The sequence below is a fragment of the Enhydra lutris genome, unplaced genomic scaffold, assembly GCF_002288905.1.
Source record: "Enhydra lutris kenyoni isolate GAN:26980312 unplaced genomic scaffold, ASM228890v2 scaffoldscaffold4, whole genome shotgun sequence".
Lineage (NCBI taxonomy): Eukaryota > Metazoa > Chordata > Mammalia > Carnivora > Mustelidae > Enhydra > Enhydra lutris.
In genome coordinates, this window is record NW_019154088.1 from 56918634 (window position 1) to 56941210 (window position 22577).

The window sequence follows — 22577 nt, forward strand, 5'->3', positions numbered from 1 at the left end:
GTTATGAGACACTGGACTAATGATAGCATCATTAAATGGACATAAGAACATAGCAGGAGGCATTGATTCAAAGTAAAAATGAGTTCAGTTTTGGATAGGTGGACTTTGAAGAACAGTTGACTCTTGAACAACACAGGTTTGAACTATGCAGAGCCACTTATATGTGGATTTTTTAAAAAATAAATACAGTATGGAAATTGTATTTTGTCTTCTTTATGATTTCTTAATAACATTTTCATTTCTGTAGTTTCCTTCATTATAAGAAGCCAGTATATAATGTACATAACATAGAAAGTTTGTGTTAATTGACTTATGAGTAAGGGTTCTAGTCAACAGTAAGCTATTAGTAGTTAAGTTTCTGAGGAGTCAAAAGTTACATGCAGATTTTCGATTGCATGGGGGTTGGCACCATAGGCCCTGTGTTGCTCGAGGGTCAACTCTATATCTAGATGGATCTACTCTAGAACTAAAGCCCAGGGTAAGGTTCATTTATTTATTCAGTACTCTTTTTTATCTATTGGGAATACAGAGATGAATAAGACTTCCTTCCCTGAAAGAAAGTCTTATTTCCTGGAAGAAATAAGACTTCCTTCCCTGAAATACTTAGTCTAACTGGGGAGACAAATACGTAAGTTAAAAAAAATATTATAATGGCAGTTTGACAATTGTAGCTATTTGAATATGGGCTAGATATAGTGATAGCTCAGAGGAGGGAGTGATTTGCCTTGTCTGAGTTGGGGGTTGAGGGTCAGTAAATATTCCTGGAGGACTGAGCTGAGAAGGAATTTGACTAGTAGGAGACAAGGCAAGAGAGAATATTGCATATATAAAGGTAGGTATTACATATGTTATTCAAGATACCAAAAATAGTTTACTGTTTGTGTATGAGTTACAAAAGAGAAAATGAAACTGAAGAGATAGACTGTCACTTAAGGAATTTGTGGCGTTTTTGCCGAACCAGTGAAAAGCAACTAAGGTGGTTGAAAAGTCAAGGCAAATACTGGGATTCACCACTTGTTGCTTCCAAAGAGAATTTTGGTCCTTCTTAGAGCCCACCAATGAAGAGAGCATAGCCCCCTAACGTCCTCTTCCTAAAATAAGGTTATAGTTCTTTCACTAGGATTTTAATTGTTAGCAATGATGATGAAATAAATGAGAAGTAAAATGTCTCCTTTGTGCTTACCACTTGGGTAAGCACATTTTTTTTGTTTTTGTTTTTTTTACATAAGCCCTTTAGAGCAATGATTGTCAATACTGTCCATTGCAGCACCCTTCTTATTTGTTTGTTTGTTTGTTTATGAGAGAATATACATGAGCTGAGGGAGGTGCAGAGGCAGAGGGAGAAGCAGACTCCCTGCTGTGTGGGGAGCTGGTGTGGGCTCCATCCCAGGACCCTGGGATCATGACCTGAGCCAAAGCCAGATGCTTAACTGACTGAGCCACCCAGGTGCTCCCATTGTAATACCCTTCTTTAAAAAAATTCCAAGTGCTCCATTTACTATCTGAAATGAAATTCCTATAGGTATTGTAACCTATCTGAGGTGGGCTGATTATTTTGTAACTCTGATGCACTTAAATTTTTATTTTTGTTCCATGGACTTTACACAGCATCCCTTAACTCTCTGCTGTGTGATATGATGTTAGTGCTCTTATTCTTACATGTGTCCTCTCCCTATTTCCCATATTCCCCGTATTTCCCTGCTGCACTTTTATACTGTTAAGACTGACAGTATTTACTTTCTGTTTTGTAATTGTATGTATGTCATTCACGTTTTCTCAGTAAGTTAAGTCTAAAGTTGGAAACTAGTGAATAGCATTTATAGGATAAGACTATGTAAATGTAAATCGTAGAGCCAAGCAGTATATTGGGATCCTAGAACTTTCCCTACACATGCAATATCACAACCTCTGTATCACTTGAAAGGAGAATGTTTCTAGTATTCTAGTGTCTTATTCTCTTTTCCTGCATCAAATTCTCTAAAATCATGCCACATTTGGTGGGTAAACTGACATTTAATTGCATATTGAGAAAGATCAGAAGGAGTGGTTACAGCTACATAGTAGACTCTCAATAAATGAATGACCTGCATGACACTATTAGGGAGAAAAAGGTGAGAGGAAAATGATGGAAAGCACAAGAGAGAAAAGAATTTCAAAATAATAAGGGTGCATTCCAAATGGCCAACTTTCTGAGAGTTGAACTGTATTTGAATAACTCATGTCCCTCAATTCGGATCCAAAGATAATATTGCTGCTGCTGAAACTTGGGCTTTGTACTGTAACCAGAGTTTATTAATTGTCCTGTTTCATTGAGGAAAAAATGCAAAGCAGACAGAACACTGGAGTAACTAGCTGGAAATATTCCACGACTTTATGGGAAGCAGCTTTCCAAATGATTCGTGTGGAGGCCAAACTCTTGGTCTAGCCAAAATAGCACTAAAGTGTGCCTTGATGGTACATTAAAGAAGAAATTTTCCCCCAATTTACTTGTTAAGATTTACAGCCTTTCTGCCTCCTGAAACATAACATTGATTTCTCTAATATCAAAAAATAATTTCCTAAAATAGATTGCTAACGACTGCTTTCAGTTATTTATTTTAGGAGAATTGTGCCAAGTACTGCTTGTATGGTTTCCTGTAAAAGACTGAATTAATTTTATAATTTTCATAATTAATGTTATTCCTATTCTGTAGGAATATGCTTCTAATGTGACTGGTCATTACCACGTCTTATTTTGAGATCTCTCAAAACATTTTCACTTTATAAATAAGATATTAAAACATTGATCATATGAAAGAGCAGGAAAATAGCCTTTATTAGTAGACCAAATGATACTTAAACTATTAAACACCAGAGAAATTTAAAGTTGCAGCTTAAATCAACCCTATCTGATATTTGGTGGAAGAAATAGAACTATTCAAGAGGTATGGTTTTTAAAGTGCCACCAGCCCATTATGGTCATTGTTGAATATTTGAATGCCCCCCAAGAAAGGAAGACAAAGAAAGAAGACTATGCATTCATTATTATCAGTTTATAGTTAATCCCACTCTTTTTATATTTTATATTTTATGGATCATATTCAAATCAACTTTTTCACTCAGTATTGGCATTTTTCATGTTATAAACATAGTTTTTAATGGCTACATATTAAATGGATCAGGAATACTACTGTAATATACTTAGCCACTTTATCATTATTGAACATTTAGGTGGTTTGTGTGTGTTTTTTTTTTCAGTGTAAATTATGCATGATAATCTTTGCATGTAATTTTAGTCTTATTTCCTAAGATACAAGCTTCTAGGGGTAAAATGTTATAAATATATATTTTAGGGCTCCTGGGTGGCTCAGTGGGGTAAGCCTCTGCTTTCAGCTTGGGTCGTGGTCTCAGGGTCCTGGGATCAAGCCCCACATTGGGCTCTCTGCTCAGTGGGGAGCCTGCTTCCCCCTCTTTCTCTGCCTGCCTTTCTGCCTACGTGTGATCTTTCTCTGTCAAATAAAGAAAATTTTTTAAAAAAGGAAAAAATTTTTTAGAAATTTTATTTATTTGAGAGAGAGGGAATGAGTGAGCTGGGGGAGGGGCAGGGAGAAGTACAAGCAGACTCCATGCTGAGTGGCAGCTTGGAGCCTGGCAAGGGGCTGATCTCACAACCCTGAGATCATGACCTGAGCCAAAATCAAGAGTTGGCTACCTAACCGACTGAGCCACCCAGGCACACGCGAGTGTTACAGATTTTTTTAAAGGTTCATTGTTTAAACTGTATTCCAAATGTCATACCAGTTTACACTGTATCCTAGCATCTTAACTGCCCAAATGATAGAACAGAACTTTAGAAATGTTTCTCTGGGGTTGTTTTGGTTTATATGTTGAGATGATCCAGAAAACCATTAAAAAGGGAATTTGTAGAGATAAAACATTTGGCTGACTGGTACATATTTTAGTAAAGCCTCAATGTTAAGCCAGAAGCCATTACTTATACTCATGATGTCTTAGACATGGGAAAATGCTTCTGATTTTTGCAACATAAAAGAAGTGTGATGACAGTGAGACAGTGACAAAACTGAACGGCTAGCCAGACATGCTGATTTGAAAAATAGAGTACAGATTTGAACATTGTACTCAGTCTCCATTTAAAAGTCTAAAGGTTTTTTACTCTGTATATGGGAGTTTCGTGTATTTAGAGGTATTTTTATAAAACTGGAAAGTAATAGAGAGCAAGTTCGGCATTGCTAAAATGTATGCCACTACTGTCAGAAGTTGCAAGTACAGGGGCGCCTGGGTGACTTAGTCGGTTAAGCGACTGCCTCCGGCTCAGGTCATGATCCCAGGGTCCTGGGATCAAGCCCCACACTGGGCTCCCTGCTCAGCGGGAAGCCTGCTTCTCCCTGTCCCCCTGCTCATGCTCTCTTTCTCACTCAGTCTCTCTTACAAATAAATAAATAAATAAAATTTAAAAAAGAAGTTGCAACTGCATTTATCTTTATTAAACTGTTAGTTTGATGGTATTTTCTGTGATAATAAAGGTTGTGTTGTAATATAAAAATTAATAAATGTTTAATTTATTTAGATAATTGAAATGCCAATCTTTTTTGGAATCCTTCAGTATTATGACTTGCTTGTGGGAAATTTATTTGCTTTTCATGTTTACTAAATATACAATCTATATTTGTTTTCTGCTGTTCAAAAATAAAATAAACCTTAGTTAAATTTTTGGATCAGTATCATCTTAATAACTTGCTCATTGACTGAGAACCTCTACATAGCAACTTGTTCAGTATATTGAGACACTGAAAAGCCCCCTCGCTTTAAGTTCTTGGAAGGAAAGTTTTTCTTTCTTCCTTTTTTTTTTTTTTCTTATGAGAGACTGATGGAAGCCTGCATTTTATTTATTTATTTAAAAATTATTTTTACTTACACATAATGTATTATTTGCCCTAGGGGTACAGGTCTGTGAATCCTCAGGCTTACACATTTCACAACACTCACCATAGCACATACCCTCCCCAATGTCCATAACCCAACCACCCTCTCCCAACCCCCCTAACCCCCAGCCACCCTTAGTTTGTTTTGCGAGATTAAGAGTCTCTTATGGTTTGTCTCCCTCCCAATCCCATCTTGTTTCATTTTTTCAGAAAGAAAGTTTTTCTTAAGAAAGAACCTAAGGAATGCCTGAGTGGCTTAGTCAGTTAAGCATCTGCCTTCTGCTCAGGTCGTGATCCCAGGGTCCTGGGATTGTGTCCCACATCAGGATCCTTGCTCAGCAGGGAACCTACGTGTTCCTCTGCTTGTGCTCGTTTGTGCTTTCTCTCTCTCTCTCTCTCTCTCTCTCTCTGGCAAATAAATAAATAAAATCTAAAAGAAAGAAAAAAAGAACAGATAATTTTCATTGTAATATTAAAGAGGGGTGCTAAAATTAAACAATGATGTTCCTTTAATCTGCTTCAGTGGCAAATCAGAGATCTTCTGGCAACTTGGTTCACATACACATAATATTCAGCAAACTTACCTTGTCAATGGCAAATTAGTTAGAAGCTAACATTTAGGTAATTTTTCTGGTTTAATACATATACCAAGGCTTTGGAATGTCAAATTTAAGGAATTGTGCCCCTATATAATATTATCGATTATGTTTAGAAAATTAAACTAGGAAAGATTTATTGATTAAAATAATTATTAATTTTTGTGATGACATTCACTTTAGAGTATGTATATTTGGAAAAAAGAATTTTGGCATTTCACATAGGAGGAAAAAATTTCAGTTCTTAATTTTGTAACTCCGCTTTTTAATTTTCATGTTCTAAAATATATCCAAAATCTACCCCTGTAAGATTATTGTAGAAGTCTTTCATTATTAAAGTATAAAGATTTCTACTTATAATCAAATTATATATCCCCAAATCATAACTAAATTGTTTTTGTTCACTGTGTTTAGCAGTATGTAAATACACTTCAAAAAATACCTGTGTCATCCATCAACTCTGATATTAGATTAAAGTTAAAAATTTAACTTTTGGGGCACCTGGGTGGCTCAGTGGGTTAAGGCCTCTGCCTTCGGCTCGGGTCGTGATCCCAAGGTCCTGGGATCGAGCCCCTTGTCGGGCTCTCTGCTCAGCAGGGAGCCTGCTTCCTCCTCTCTCTCTGCCTGCTTCTCTGCCTACTTGTGATCTCTGTCTGTCAAATAAATAAATAAAATCTTTAAAAAAAAATTTAACTTTTGCAATGAAAAAAATGTTAAAATTTCTGTTCTTAATTAGTATTTTAGTAATTTTTTATTTTCAACATTTCTGTTTTTCTTTTCAACTTTGTAGGTATAACATGCAAAGGCCACATACAGCTTTTGAAATGCTTAACTTTACAAACTTGGTGATCTTTGTATACAAAAGTAGAGAGGAGCTTTTTGTTAAGTTAGTGACAGTTTAAAGAAAACCCGTGTATGTCTTGAGAGAATATATTAAAACTTGCTTTAAAAAATGATGAGCCATATCTTGGACTCAATAAGAAAAGTGTATTGCTGTACCAAGCCTTAGCATCTGCTAGTCTGCTTCTTTCTAGTTTAAGTACTATAAGGTTAAGCATTTTTTCCAAACTATAGGATTACATAAGTGTTTTTACTTCTCATTTTTACTGGTGGTGTCATTAGTTAGAACATGAAGCTATACGGGTTAAGGGCAAATGTGGTTCTTTATGAGCCATTTAATTTTCATCTTTTCTGTGCCTGTATTTCTTAAATATGTGCAATGAAAATGTAATCCCATACTCTTATGAAAAAAGAAAGTGTATGTCCTACTAATTATGAGGGTAAGGAAAAATGAATGTCTCTGGAAGTATGATACAAATTTCATACTTTATCTAACTTTAATTATATATGCAGTTTTCAGAAACTATTGCCAGTGAAAACTTGCTTTTGGGTAGTGTAGTATGCAAGTACTGTTTAGGGAGAAGTGGGGTTGTTCTTGAGTAATTAGTGCATTTGAGCTACTGTAGCCTGGGTGGTAATTAGATAACATTGGGATTTGCTAAGCTCTGCTTATTCTAAGAAGACTCTATCCTTACAGCCCATAAGTCTCCAAAAGTCTCCCCCAGAAGTGGTTACTTCTGCTTTAAATTTAATCTGACCATCCCATAGCTAAAAGGTCATAGTAGAATAGCTTTCCTCCCTTTAAGGTTTGACACACAAATCATTTTGTGTAAAAGTAAAAATTATAATCTCTCTTAACAGCTGTGACATCTTATGAAGATCTTGGACTCTTTGCATTTGGATTACCTGGAAAGGTAAATTTTTTTTTACTCTTTACTGTCTCCCAAATCCATAGAGACATTTTTTACCCTTCCATTTCTAGTTAAAAGACACAGATATATCTAAGAGAAAGAAATTAGGAGACTAAAAGGAAACTAAAGTGAAGAAAGGACAGAATGATGGGAACAGAAAGACAAAGAGAAGAAATCTCTCTATACTCTGAAAGATGCATCTATAAATTTAATTCGACACTTAACTCTATTAGTATTTTTCACGCTAATGAAGGAAAGCAGTGACTTGAATGATTTTATAACTGTAACAATGGCCTGTTTTAATTTTTTTAAATTAATTTTGATTCTATTAACTGGGGAAATCCTCATAAAGGTAGGAAAAGAAAGAAGCATAGAATTAAGAGTATGGCATGATTGGGCGCCTGGGTGGCTCAGTGGGTTAAGCCTCTGCCTTGGGCTCAGGTAATGATCCCAGGGTCCTGGGGTCAAGCCGCACATCGGGCTCTCAGGCTCAGTGGGGAGCCTGCTTCCCCCTCTCTCTCTGCCTGCTTCTCTTCCTACTTGTGGTGTCTCTCTCTCTCTCTCTCTCTCTCTCTCTCTGTCAAATAAATAAATAAATAAAAATCTTAAAAAAAAAGATTATGGCATTACTATTTACAAAACTTTTAATTAGAAGATTATATCATTTAAGAGCTGAAGAGTGCTAAAAGATGATTGAGCTATTTCTCATTTATAGGTGAGGAAATGAAGGCCCAGAGAAATGAAGGGGCCAGTTTGTCCACAGTTACTTAAAGCCAGTATTACATCGTAGAACTCCAGACTCTAAATCAACTGCTTTTTCTCCTCAGAATAATAGAAATAACAGTAATATTTATTGGGTATTCGTTTGTGATAAGCATATGAAACTAAATTGAGAGGTAGAGGAAACAATGTCTTCTTCCACAGGTAATCAGGAGTTAAATATTTTTGTGAGTGCTGTAGTACTTTATTTCTGAAGATCTGTCATACTTTTAAAACCCATTTTCATGTTGTTTGCAAATAGGACTTTTTCTTCTCATTTGTAAATCTGTTGTTTGTGTTTTGTGTTTGTTTATTTTGTTTTTATTCTTAAAGGATACAGTATCCATAGCTGGCCAAACCAACTTCTAAGTAGTGAGTCTGGGAGGAAAAAGATACAGCCATGTAATAGGGGGAAAAACCTGTATTTACATTCAAATTCACTTTGTTTTTAAAGTACAAAAGGAAATATTTAAAACATGCTGTGTAGCCTCATGATTTGGGCCTTGTCTTAATAACCTGAAACTTGAACAAAATGGAGAATAGGTTACTTTCAGGTAAAGGGTTTCGTTAATCATCCTGATAACAGTTTTTCTTTCCTGAAGACAGGGGTGTTTGGTGTAATCACCATCAGTTTCCTGTATCCAGTTTAACCAAGGAAGAAGACAGTGTTATTTGTATGTACAAAAGAACTCTCAAATGAATTTTGTATGATCCATAAATATGACTCTAAGCATCATGACTGTTATTTCACACTAGCATTTCCTGCATTCCTTGAGTAGTAGAATCTAAAAGAATTAAGAGCCCCTTTTCCCTAAAACTGTGAAATAGTTGCATTATCATTTATGTACGCACTCAGTTCTTAGGAGGCAGGTACATGGACAGAGGATACTCTAAATGAGGAGTTGCTGTTTGCTTGCCCTTTTTTTTTTTTTTTTTTTTTTTTTTACTTCCTTTCCACTTCCATAATTGGGTTGAAACCTTCCTATTTCCTTCTTTCCAGTTATGATGCAGATGTGGATAGGACATGATAAGATAACATTGTTCGGAAATATGTTTAAATTTTTTGAACTTTTGAAGAAAGATTTTTAAAATTGTCCATAAATAAATTTATTTACTCATCAAACAAATATTGAGTTAATATCATGTGCCATGCACTATAGTAGCCTCTGAACACATAGGTAGGTAGATAGACATACTGGCTTTCTAGATCTTGAGTGCTTATGTTCAGCACTTAAGATGGAAAGATAATCATGAATAAGTTGATCTTACTGTTTTTTGCAATATATTAGTAGAAATCCAAATTTCATGTATGACTGACAATAGCTATCAATTGCATATGAAAGAGTGTGCAAAAGTTCAAAATAGTCTTTTCACAAGTAACTGTGACATTTTGAAGATTTTATTTATTTGACAGAGATCACAAGTAGGCAGAGAGGCAGGCAGAGAGAGAGGAGGAAGCAGGCTCCCTGCGGAGCAGAGAGCCCGATGTGGGGCTCCATCCCAGGACCCTGGCATCATGACCTGCACTGAAGGCAGAGGCTTTAACCCACTGAGCCACCTAGGTGCCCCAACTGTGACATTTTATACTAAATTTTAAATGAGTTGACATGCAAAGTTTATTCTGGAAAAGTTAAGAGTGGCAACTACTCCCATCTTCAAAGACACCTATCATTAGCCTTGATTTGCAAACCGCAAGGCCTCCAGTGTTTCCATCATAGGCAATGATGGAATTCCAATGGAATTCTTAATAGAGGTGAGTCTGAGAGGTGATCTGTTCCCAGTCCATGAACTGAATGATCCTAGGTAGCTAGGCCACTCCAAATATCCATTGGGGGTGTAGATCCACCAAGATTTCTACGAATTGAAAGACCTAAGTGGAAGTAGAATGTTTAGTCATTTCCCTTGAGTACATCTGATTACCAAGAATGGATAAGGTGTCTTGAGTTTCCCGGGAAGCTTATCTGAATCACAAGCCTGCAAACCTATAAGCTCAACTTAGTCCTTAGGCATACTGGTTTGGCTGACATTTTTTTTTTTTAACTGATTGCCAGCTAAGAGTTATGAAATTTTGAAAGAATTCCATTTCTGACTTTTCTTGAAAAGTTAATGAAATGTAGAGGATCTAGCTACATTGGATGCACATTCTTATATGCCAGCAACTGGCCAGAGCTGAGCAGCAGGTACCCCAGTTTGAAAGGGGAGGAGTTCTCCAATAGACTACAGTCTTTACGACTTTCTTTTTTGTCTAAACACTAAGCCCACTTTATATTATTGAGTTTGAAATAGTTTACTTAAAATTTCAAATTTGAGAAAATGTGGGCTCTAGAGGTTTCTGCTCTAAACTTTACTAATTCCTGGGACAGGATGTTCAAAAGCTTGCTCTATGCCGCGCTGACACACTCAGAAGACTATAGGAGTTTCTTCTATGCAAAACGGTACCTGCGCAGTATACGTCAAGCTGTAGCAGTTGACCTACTAAAGCAATGTCTCATTCTACCTCTAAAGCGGTGAAAAAGGGAGAATGAGACCAGATAGATTTAATTTCAATTTTTCGCTACTTTGATAATCACCAGTTACTAGCTTTTTAGCACTTTTAACTGTTTAAAATGATTGCCAAGAAAATTTTCCAAAGCATTCTTTATAGTAACTGTGGAACTATTAAAGAAAGGCTTTTTATGTGATAATAATTAGTTTTATGTATTACAAATGGCTGACAATGTATTTTCAATTTCTCTCCACTTCTGCATCTGTTTTTTAGTAATGGTTGTGAGATTTTAATAAAATACGGGTCCTTTTATATTATTTCTTCTTTCATCTTGTGAATGCATTTGTTCTTTTATAGGTGGTGGTAGCCGGCACCATCCTGATTCAGAATATTGGAGGTAAGCCACTGAAGGCGCACCGCTTACGCGTACATGTGATGGCGGCGATTTCTTCCTTTTGTTTATTGTCTTACTACCGGTCTAGCTGGGAACCTGCACCTCTGTACCCATGGGTATCTTCAGAAATCTTCAGTGTTGGTCTTATTACTCTCTCTCTCTCTCTCTCTCTCTCTTTTTTAAGATCCTTTTTATTAATAGCCTTTGTGGGACGGTAGCTTCTAAATTTACTTCCAGGTAAATCCTTGATTTCAATCTTGTTCTTAGGTCTGGAATAGACCTCTAAAGCACTGGCTTTCTGTAGTTGTGGTAGTGTTGAAAGGTACGGTTTAGAAAAACTCTCCAGGTGATTCTAAAATATTTCCCCTCTGCGTTTGTCCTAATTACTGCATTGGCATATAGTGCTTCAGAGGCAGTGATGTTTCCTGGGCTGTGAGCAATCTGGCATAGGTAAGTAATATCCTGTTATAACCAGGAAATTTAAAATGACAGGGTAGTTTAAATAAACAAACCTGGGGCGCCTTGGTGGCTCAGTTGGTTAAGCGTCTTCAGATTTCCGTGCAGGTCATGATCTGAGGGTCATGAAATTGAGCCCTGCAGTGGTCTACGTGCTGGATGTGGAGCCTGCGTAAGATTCTCCCTCTCCCTCTGCCCCTCCCTCTCTAAAAAAATTAACAAACAAACCTGAAACAAATAAGAACCATTCTCACATGTATCTTGCATCTTTTTCATTAAAAAAGATCCCAATATTGAGAACCATGTAGAAACAAAAATTACTGTTAATTATAGACAGTTAGTAACTAAATGTATTAAATATTTATTATGGGAGTCATGTTTGTATATGTTGTGAAGAAGCTACATAGTGCTGAACAAGGTCTTAATTTTCTTGTACCATTAACTGAGGGCTAAATAAATGCTAGTAGTTTAAAGGAAAATACACAGGGAAGGTTGACATGCATTTTGGACCTTACACAAGATTGTATGGTCAGAGGAAATTTTAATCTTATTTCTTATGTGTAACAGTTCAAAATAATTTAAAGATGACAGCTTTAATAAAGTTCAACTCTGATACTCAAGAGATCTGAGCTATTTTACTTTAAGTATTGTTCAACCAAATTCTGCCTTTAATGGGTTTCTTGGTCAAGGAAAAAATTAACCTTCCAACAATAAATTATACTTGCCATTGTTTTGGGAATCCTGAACATTCATGTTTTAATTCTTTGAATGCACATTGAAAAAAGAGAAGAATGTTTTCTTGGGTGTCATACCAAATAATCTCCTTCTAACACACACTACTTCTTCTTCACACTAGAAGCCAGTAACTAGTCTCTTCCTTTATGAATTTGTATAATGCCATTGATTTTAAGATCTGCTTTAGAATAATTTATCTTATTTTAGCAAATATAATTGCTTAAATATACACTTGTAATGGCTAATATGAGTGTATATATGTTTTTTAAAGATTTTATTTATTTGAGAGACAGAGAGCACAAGCAGGGGGAGCAGCAGAGTGGAGAAGCACATCCCCCACCCCCACCCCACCCCAAGCAGGGAGCCTGATGGGAGGTTCAATCCCAAGACCCCAGGACCATGATCTGAGCTGAAGGCAGATACTTAACCAACTGAGCCACCCAGGCGTCCCTAATATGAGTGTATATTTTAATATTTTCAGTCCCTCATTATTCTCTCTATCTTACTACTAAGAACCATCGCATTTTGTTTAGGTTAGGTTGAACTATCGTTTGGCATTTTATGTAGAATTTTTTTTTTAAGATTTTAAGATTTTATTTACTGATTTAAGAGAGCGTGAACGTACACATGAGCAGGTGGGAGGGGCAAAGGGAGAAGCAGACTCTCCACTGAGCAGGGACCCTAACTTGGGGCTGATCCCAGGACCTGAGATCATGCCCTGAGCCGAAGGCAGCCGCTTAACTGACTGAGCCACCTAGACACTCCTTATACAGTATTTTCAGTCCAGGAATTTGGATCTGAATGTGTGACCCTGCCAAAATGCCCACTGTTATATTCTTGGTATCCTTCACTCTCATCCCTTCCTTGTTCTCTAATCTTGTATCTATTATTGTACGTGATCTATTTTAGCACTTTTTATTAGAATGAAGCTATTTCTGTATATGCTCTTCTCCCCTACTCTCTTGTATTTCTGTATATGCTCTTCTCCCCTACTCTCTTATAAGCTCTTCTAAGGCAAGGGCTTGGTCTCATTTCTTTTTGTACTCCCAGAAACTAGCACAAGGGCTTGATAAACCTTTGTTGAACTGAACGGAGCTGAATATGATCTGTATGAGCTATGTCCAAGTACTTTGTAATATTCTAGATATATTTATCAAGGAAAAAAAAAGAAAAAGGAATGGCTAGACTGATCACTAGCTTTAAATATTTGAAAAGCTGACACGAAATTTTAAAAAAAAGTTCTAGAAAAAGAAAGTTCTAGAAAGGACTCCTGCATCTGATGGCAGATAAATCAGCAATTCTCTCAGCCCTAAGTGTGTTGATGTGCTTGTTTGCTTTTTATTATTATAACCTTTTTTAAGAAAAAGTGACTTAAGGTCCCTGGGTGGTGGCATTGTTGGTTAAGTGGCCAACTCTTGGTTTTGGCTCAGGTCATGAACTCATGGGTTGTGAGATTGAGCCCCATGGAGGATCCCTCTCTCTCTGCCCCTACCCCCATGTGCATGCACATTCTCCCTCCCTCCCTCTCTCTCCCTCAAATAAATAAATCTTTAAAGAAAAGAAGAAATATTAGCTTAGAAACAGTCACAGTAATTTTTAATGTCCCTCAAATTCAGAAAAGCTGATAATGTTTAGTTTTTAGAAATAGTCCTCATGATTTTCTTCATATTGGCTATAGATTAATTTATTGAGAACCCACGAAGTAAAAACTGAAATATTTTCAGAGCTGCCTTCTATTGTCTTAGTCAGATATGCATAAATCATTCCTTTATTAGAGTAGAAGTGCAAGCTTGCTCTTGTGAGTAGAGCACTGGACCAGAAGTCAGGTACCTTGAATTCTGTCTACTCCTGTCTCTGCCCTTAGATAGCCATGTATCTTGGGTAAATCCCTCCCTTACCCTCTTGGCTTCAGTTTCCTTTTAGCTAAATCGCTGTGGGAATAGGGTGGGTAACAGGGACTTCAGGTCCTTTCTTGCCCCAAAATTCTAATTCTAATTTGGCACTTTGGGAGGTGTGTTAACTCCTTCAGGGAATTGAAATATTTTTATTCCAGTTAAGTTCAGTAGGAGGGTTATACTTGGCTCAAAAGATGATTTGGTCTTTTCTTAAGTAATTAACATATCAGGAACTTGTTCTGAAAGCTCTCATGGATGCTGTTCTTTGTCAGAAAAGGGGAGTCTCAGTTTTTCATACTACCCTTTGTGGCAGCTGCCGAGCCTTTGGGGTTAAAGTGTAGAGATTCTAGCTTTAAGAAGGAGTTTTTTGATTGATACAAGTTGGTTCTGTGGAAGTCCTTAACACCTAGTAGGTATGTATGCTTGAGAAGAAACAGCATACTGATTTGCGAGGCTCCTGGCTATGTCGTGCATATGACGTTATTTTTCACAATGGATTTTGCCTTTTTTCTTTATTAATTAGGAACATGTTGGATATTTATAAGATGATAGAAGTATATAGCATCACATTGAAATTTTAGGCTTCTTACATGCCCATGTGAATGTAATCTGGTTCTGATACCATTTTCTGAAATGTAGGATGATCCTTATTAGTATAAATGGTCTGAGTTTTTGCCCTGATTGGTTAGAACTGAAAAATAGATATCATAGATCCTTTCTAGTCCAAACATTCAACTAGATGCTCTAATTGTACTTACAACTACTTCTTCTTCTTCTTTTTTTTTTTTTTTTTTCTTGAGAGAGAGAGAGAGAGAGAGCGAACAAGCAGGGAGGGGCAGAGGGAGAGAGAGCGTCTTAGGCAGGCTTCAGGGCCAGCATGGAGCTTGCTATAGGGCTCGATCTCACGACCCTGAGATCATGACTTGAGATGAAATCGAGTCGGGTGCTTAACCTGCTAAGTCACCCAGGTGCCCCTGTACTTAAAACTCTTCAAGGGAGATGAAATCCTCATTTTACAGAGGAAGAAGTCAGTGCATGGAGGGGATAAATAACTTGCTTACTTTTACTAAACCCTTGCTAAAGCTGGGACTCAACTTTGCTGTCTACTTCTAAAGCCTTTATCCTTCCTGCTGTGATACAGTGTTTGAAAATCTCTGAAAAGATTAAATGCTGAGGATTTAAAAACTCACTGGATATAGGGACTATGTGTTTTTATTTGTTTTCCTAACTTGACCTAATTTCTGGTAGAGGAGCTCAATAAATAATATTTGTTGAATTCTAAAATTTCTACTTAGAAGTAAAAGTCTAAGATTTTGCCTCAAAGAGATAATCTTATATACTATATAAATGATAGAAAGAGACTTGAAAACCCATAGAATGATTTATAGACTGGAATTGTATAAATATTAAAAGACTGAAAGTATTGAAGAGAGTTCAATCTTATTTATATAAAATAGAATATAAAATGTTTTGAAATCTGTTGTCAGGTTAGGTAATCATGTCTTAGATTAATGCTTCCTAACTCTTCTGTTCTTTGTAACATTTAAACATTTTTCAGTTTTCTTAGGATTTTATGTCCTTGATGAATCTATGAGAAAATGGAACAGAGAGACCTTTAAAGTCAAAATGATCATGGATTGTTCTTGATCAATACTTGTTACACGGATGTTTCAGTGAAGACCCAGTTGTCCCCTACATCTCCTTATTACAGAAATCTAAGTAATTTGCTCGGTCATTTATGTTCTTAGTACCTAGCACATAGTAGGCATTTAGTAATATTTATGATAGGAAGAAAGGAAGGAACAGAGAAGGAGAGCGAAAAGGAAAAGCCAGCCGTGTGGCTTGGTTATTCTTTAAGAGGAAGAAAATTGATCAGCTGGGGAGAGGAGACAATGGAATAGATTAGGGAGTATATAGTTTCTTTAGGAAAGAATTTACTGTCACAACTTTACAGGAAACCTTTTTTCACCCAGCATCAGTGAGGCACCAAGTATTAATCACAGGGCACTGATGTAGTCTAACAAATTGTTTGGAAAAATATAGTGTCTTTGAAAAAAATCTCTAAACTTTGTGATAGAAAAAAATGTGACTCATAAAATTTAGCACTCTTATTCTAAGCCGATGGAAACCTTTTTGTCTTTGGAATATGGAGAGCCCTCAAGCAAGTATTTTATTACTTCCAAGCAATTCCTGATCTCCCCCCACAATAATGAATTAGGGAGCTGAAAAAAGTACTAGTAATAGCCCCCAGCTGCCCATTTCCCTAGGCTCTGAGAGTCATTGCTGCTGGGACACAAAGTCAGAAAAGAGACATCTGGAAGTTTTAATATTTAATGCTGTTACAGGCAGGAGAACTCTGGCTTAGGGTTTGAATTTGGTGGGCTATTAGTAAAAGGAGTAAGAACCCTAGTAGCAAGTAAGTGTACATAGTTTCCACATAGTTCCTCTAGCTGTGTTGCATTATAAGATTCTTTTCCTAAAAACCAAAGTAAGTAGTTAGTTTCACATTCATCTGAACTCTTGAGATAAACCATTTAGTAGGCTTAAATATTCTAGTAATCAAACTGTAAACCCCAAATTGTTTTTAGTCAAACCAGAGAAAGTCCTGTGAACTAGAAGTGCATGATAAAGTGGAGTTACTTGATGTTTTTTCTGGTTTTATGTCCTACTCATTTCAAAGTGTGGAAAGGTAAGTGGCTCTGAGTATGTTAAATCCTTACTTTGCTCTTTATAAAATATGAAGGACCACTCTCAACAGCATATTAATTTTTTAAAGCCCCAATTTCTTAAAGGAGATTAAAGATTGAATCACTGCTATATATTTTGAAAGTAGAACCCTAAACATTAGTAGTCTTACTGGAACTTCCTGAAAGTGCTAGAATGATCTAGATTTTCCATTCTGGCACAGATCCCACAAACCTTATCCCAGCAGTTTTAATTAATACCTCAGTCTGGAAATCTTAAGTTTTAAGAGAAACTCTGCAGCCTTTTTTTATACTCAAGCAGCATAATTTCTAAATCTCATCATCAGAAATGTATAAATAAGTTGAGAAGTATAAAAATTTCGAATTCTCAGAATTTTTAAAATTCATGATTTAATAGTAAATAAATTAGAAACTATTTGGTTTTATTTTCTGCCCTTTTTTTTTTTTTTTGGTAGGATAGTGAAGTCATTTTAGATGTTTTAGTTTGTACTCTCCCCTGGGAGACTGGAATTGGGCGTGCTGTTACAACGCCATCTGCTGGTCAGCTCATCTGTGAACAATACTGCAGCTTCTTTGAGCCTGAGCAGTACTGTCCAGAAATTCTAGAAAGCGCTTTATTTTAGAGTGGGAAAGATGCAGGAAATTTGGAAGGAGATTTTTTGCACAAGTAAAAATTTATTTTTACAGATAAAATTTACTGGCAACATGTCACTTCAAAAAGGTTTTGAGGGGCGCCTGGGTGGCTCAGTGGGTTAAGCAGTTAAGCGACTGCCTTGGGCTCAGGTCATGATCCCAGGGTCCTGGAATGGAGACCTGTGGGTTCCCTACTCAGTCCTCAGAAGAAGTCCCTGCTTCTCCCTCTGCCTGCTGCTCCTCCTGCTTGTGCCCTCTCTTTCTCTCTCTGTGTCAAATAAATAAAATCTTTCAAATAAATTTTTAAAAAATTTTAGAAAGTAATATATTTCTTAGTAATAATTTTTAAAAATTATTTATATGACTATAGTTGACACACAATGTTACATTAGTTTCAGGTGTGCAAAACTTAGTGATTTGCAATATTTATACATTATGCTCTGTTTACCACAAGCCTAGCTGCCATCTGTCTTGTTACATTGCTATTACACTATCTTCCACTGTATTCATTATGCTGTACCGTTTATTCCTGTGACTTATTGAAGCTTATTAGAGGATTTCAGAATAGTAAATATTCTCCTTTTGTGTTCAAATTTAAGATCTTGATAAATGATAAAAACAAAGATAAACATTTTCCTAGGGTTATGGGGAAATTTTTCCTCCATATATTTTGATTTCCATTTATTTACAAATTAAGGAAATGACATTTTGGGGGGTTTTAGAAAAAGAGGTTGTCTTGTGTACTATTTTGAACAGGGATAGACTCTTACTGGCATTTGGACATTTAAGAGGGATACCAGGTTAATAAGACAAGTTGAGTAGAATAAACCTGTTGCTATACATGACTAAAAACATGTTTGAAGTAAAACTGAGTCTCTCAGATGGAAAGGCAAACTTATTTCCTCCCATAGTACATCTGTTTAGGGCTGGCTGACTAATCCTTTAAGAAGTTACTGAACTTCTTCCAAGTGCTGAAAACCTCATTCTGTTTTAAAAATAGCTGTATGTAATCTTATCTTCATACGTGTATTTTAAGAGTTTAACAAAAAGGATAATTATTTTTGCAAACTAATGATTTCTTAGGCCCAGACTCCAAATGAGGCTTTTAATTTTTTTTAAGGAGTCCTGGGAAAAATAGTCCATGAGAGTTCAGGGTTTTGGGGAAGAGTTTTGTTTGTTTCATTTCAGTTTGATGTTAATATCTCAAATGTGTGAGAATAGGAAGCTTTTCCCTCTGAAATACAATAATAGTTGCAGATGCATTAGAATCATAGTGGCAGATGAGCAGTAGAGGCCCTCAGGAAACTCCTTAGCTTATCTGAGGACTTTTGGATTAATAATTTCATCAAACCAGCTACAAAGCTGAAATAAATTCATTGAAAATATATGTCAAAGTGAAATGAATGTAGTATTTTTAAGACTTCTCATTCATTTCTTTTATCTTACCCATTGACTTCAGCATTTGTAAGCAATTGTCATTTAAATGCCAATGAAAAAGACAAAAAATAATTCTAGAGAGTGGTCCTTTTGACAGACCTCCCTTATTTTTCTTTGTTCTTCTTCGCTTTGCTCCTGCACTTTTCCCTGATAGTTAATGGGGCACATTTCTCAAGCCAGACTGGCTGTTTCTACCATCACTACATTGGGCAGGTTACTTCTTTGTGCCTCCATTTCTATATCTGTGGAATAAATATCTACCTCACAGTTTTGTGGTAAAGGTTAATTAAGAAAATAGCTTGCAAATCACTTAGAATACTGTGAAGCATGGAATAGGCATTCAGAACCCCCAGATGTTCACTGTTACGATTTTTCTCTCACAGGGCACTTTCCCCTTTTCTGTTGTTTCTGACATCTCTCCCTTCAACCTCCATGTTCCCAGTTCATGTGTTTCTCTTCTATGATTAGATCAACCAATATTAATATCTTACTACTTGCTATTGCCTAATCAGATTTTGCCCTATTTTAGTCATTTCTTAATATAACAGTTGCTTTCCCACATGGTTTTCAAAGAATACTTTCAATTTCTGTGTTGTGATTAGATTGACAGATTTTTTAAAATTTCCTTCACAGGGTAGTTTCCATTAAATGAGTTCTACTAGTTATGTTTAAGATGAAGGAGAAAAGAATACTTATTTAGTTAATGTGGTAAAACTAAATGATTTGTAATGGCTTGAATACCTGTCATCAAGGTATGTCTTCTAGCACCAAGTCTTCTGGCTTGCTAGTGGGGGGCCTAGAATCACTTAACCATAATGAAGGCTAAAATCGATGACCTTGTTACAGCTGTTAATTTAGAGAACAACATGGTGTGTCTTGTATTAGGAGTCTGTGCTATGTATTGATGTCAGCAAAAATCATTTACAAATTCTTGCATATGACCTGTCTCTAAGATAAGTCTTTAAACACTTCCTTATGCCATTAATAGAAGACATGAGACGAGAGCTGTGGCAGGCTGCTGTTTGATCTAGTGAACCTTTTGGTTAAAAACAATGGATATATGAGCCTTACTATTGATATTATATCTTTAAAACTTATTTTATTTTATTGAGCTAATTGTCCTTTTGATGTGAATCTAAGATATATTTCCTAAGTTACTGCATGTTTGGCAATCTCTTTTATTTCTTCTCTGTATTATATATAATACGTTAAGGTGCTAGGTCCTCGAATGGAAGTTTACTTGTGGTTAAGAAGAAATGATTAAGACAGTAAAAAGGATAGTGTTTTTGTTTTACCTGCTTAATTAGTGGGGCTTTTCCTCATCGGGAGTTGTGTGGTTTTGTAGCTCTTAAAACAAACACCAGCATTCAGTAAGAAAGAAGCAGTATTTTGCGTGTTTTATTATATCTTGTATGCTGAGATCTCTTTTTGAGAGACAAACATATGTTTGGTAAGTTCATGTTTCTTGAAATATACATGATTCTTCAGACTGGAATCTAATGAAATAGGACTCCCATTTGAAAACCAAAGAGTTAAGGCTACAACAGAGGATAAAAGTGATCAGATGATTAGCCAGGGGCTAATAGAAATTCTGGGAAGAATGACAGATTGTATATTAGAAAGAAATACGATATCATATTCATTGAAGCTTTTACAACTAAAGATCTAAAAGAAATAATAGAAAATTACTGAAAGAGATGAATGTCTGAAACTTTAGAAACGCATGTGGTGTTGGATTAATCCAAGCAAGAAAGACTGATGGGCAGATAATAAATCACATTGTATAGGAAGTCTGCATTCCTTTTGTTCAAGGTACTTTTTCCTCTTTTTTTCCTTGCAAGATTCATTTAAACAGCTCTAGGCCAGTTTCAGAAAATTCAGCTCATGATTTTCACTATACCATATGTGTGTGATTCTTTGGAATAGATAAAGTATTATAAACACAGACCTCCAAATCCTTGAGTGGAGGAGGTTAATCTAAACCTTCCTTCTGTTCTGTGCCAAACTGATAGCATTTTCCTTTTGACAGTATGAACAACACAGAACACCTTTTCATATACAATCAATTGTAATGTCCCCAAACAAAGAGTTTGAAGAAAGGTACTGTACTTCTTGGGGAAAAAGCTATACTTCAACAACTGCATTTTGGGGGGAGAATAAATAGTCATAAACTGGAAAATGTATATATATGTATTTTCATTGCAGAGAAGTGAGTATTAACTATTCTAAGTTTTATTTTGCCATGGGTATGTCATTTTACTTAAAAAATTATGTGTATCTGCTTATTGTCTATCTTCATATAAATTTATATAGCAACTAGTATATTTCCTTTTTTTTCTTAATTAGTCCCACAGCACTGTAATAATTGTGGAGAATTTAGCTATGTTTACATATGTTGTTTGAAAAAAACACACTCTTCTTCTTAAATATTCGAACCTTTTAATCAGTTTTTACCATTCAGACTTGGCATTCATTTGTTTTCTTAGTTTTTGTAGGTCTAAGGAGAAACTGAAATGTTTCCTGAAATATAAATAAGTAATAAAATTAATGTGCGTACAGAGTACACTCTTTATTCTTCTTGGATATATTCTTGTTGGTCCTTTTTTAATATATCCTTAATCTCTGGGGGAAAGAGAGATTATTACTCTGTTAAACTGAGTTCTGATTCCAGTCATCTGGGTTTCTATATACTTAAACATAAAAGCTTAAACTCAAGTATTTACCTGTAAGTGAGTTCTATATTTTGTGACCATATTAAAAAATTTCCTAATATATGATGGAAGGTTTATAGGATTTGTTTTTTTTTTTAATAGCTACATCAGAAATAGGATCATTATTAAAATGCTATAAAAGCTAGTTCTTTCTTGGATCCTGTTAGTTAAAATGTAAGAAGCAGTGTTAGCTTCAGGTTGTGATTGCATAATAAAGATGATCCCAACTGTTAATAAAATGGAATAAAAGTTGTAAGTTTTGTCCCTTTAATATGCATAATGGTTTCCATTGAATCTTTTCTAATCAGTTTTAGGGACAATTTAAAATGTAATTCATTATACATTTCATTTTTGTTTTATAATAACATGCATAATGTTATGTGTGTTGGGGGCAAGCAGTGAAAGGAAGAGGGAGTGGGAGAGAGGGAGACTTCTGGGGGGCTGTCTCTCTCTAGTAAGAAGAAACAAGTAATCAAAATTATTAGCTGTACTTATTAAACTCCTGTTTATCAGTTATTGCTAAACTAACTTCTGATGCCTTGAACAGGGTTGAAAACATACACAAATTTATGCAAAACTTCAAAGAAAATTTTATTTATAAATGGCCTGTAATTAAGACCATTTCTCTTACCTAAACAGTTTGTATTGGGTTTGAAATGTAAACAAAGGATACTTAATGAACTACCAGTTATTCTCTGCAGAGTTACTTATCTCCATTCCTGGTGTGTCTATACCTTTGGGATAGTGCAGTATGAGTTAATCTTCCATATGTTGTCAAAGTCCTAATGGACATCTGTGTTTCTGTATAGATTATTCTTAAATGGCTAAAAATTATAGAATTCTAATAGGAACTATTTTTATCCTTTTTGCAGCTATGTCATCTTATCTTTTAATTATTAAAACAGAGCTTCCTGCTGCTATTTCAGAATTTTTGTCTGGAGACCATACTGGGTAAGAAAAAATATTTCATGTTGTATCCACTCATTTGTTAATTCAATAAGTATTTATTAATGATATGGTAAAGTGGGCAGGACATGGAGGAACTCTCTCTTGGAGAAGAGGAAAGGAGAAATTTCTGGGAATATGAAAGACTGAGGT

General features: G+C 35.7%; 1 protein-coding gene across 3 annotated transcripts in view; it reads left to right on the forward strand.

The window, feature by feature from the left end:
* LOC111159132 (solute carrier family 38 member 6) overlaps nt 1–22577 on the forward strand; it is a 72809-nt gene that overhangs the window by 10751 nt on the left and 39481 nt on the right. For 2 of the 3 annotated variants that reach the window (XM_022521555.1, XM_022521564.1), the window contains exons 4-6: nt 7220–7272; nt 10871–10910; nt 22352–22430. In XM_022521555.1, coding sequence (XP_022377263.1) covers nt 7220–7272; nt 10871–10910; nt 22352–22430 — 172 coding nt within the window. Of the gene's footprint in view, nt 1–7219; nt 7273–8630; nt 8703–10870; nt 10911–22351; nt 22431–22577 lie in introns of all 3 variants that reach the window. The other variant, XM_022521574.1, reaches the window with a different exon arrangement.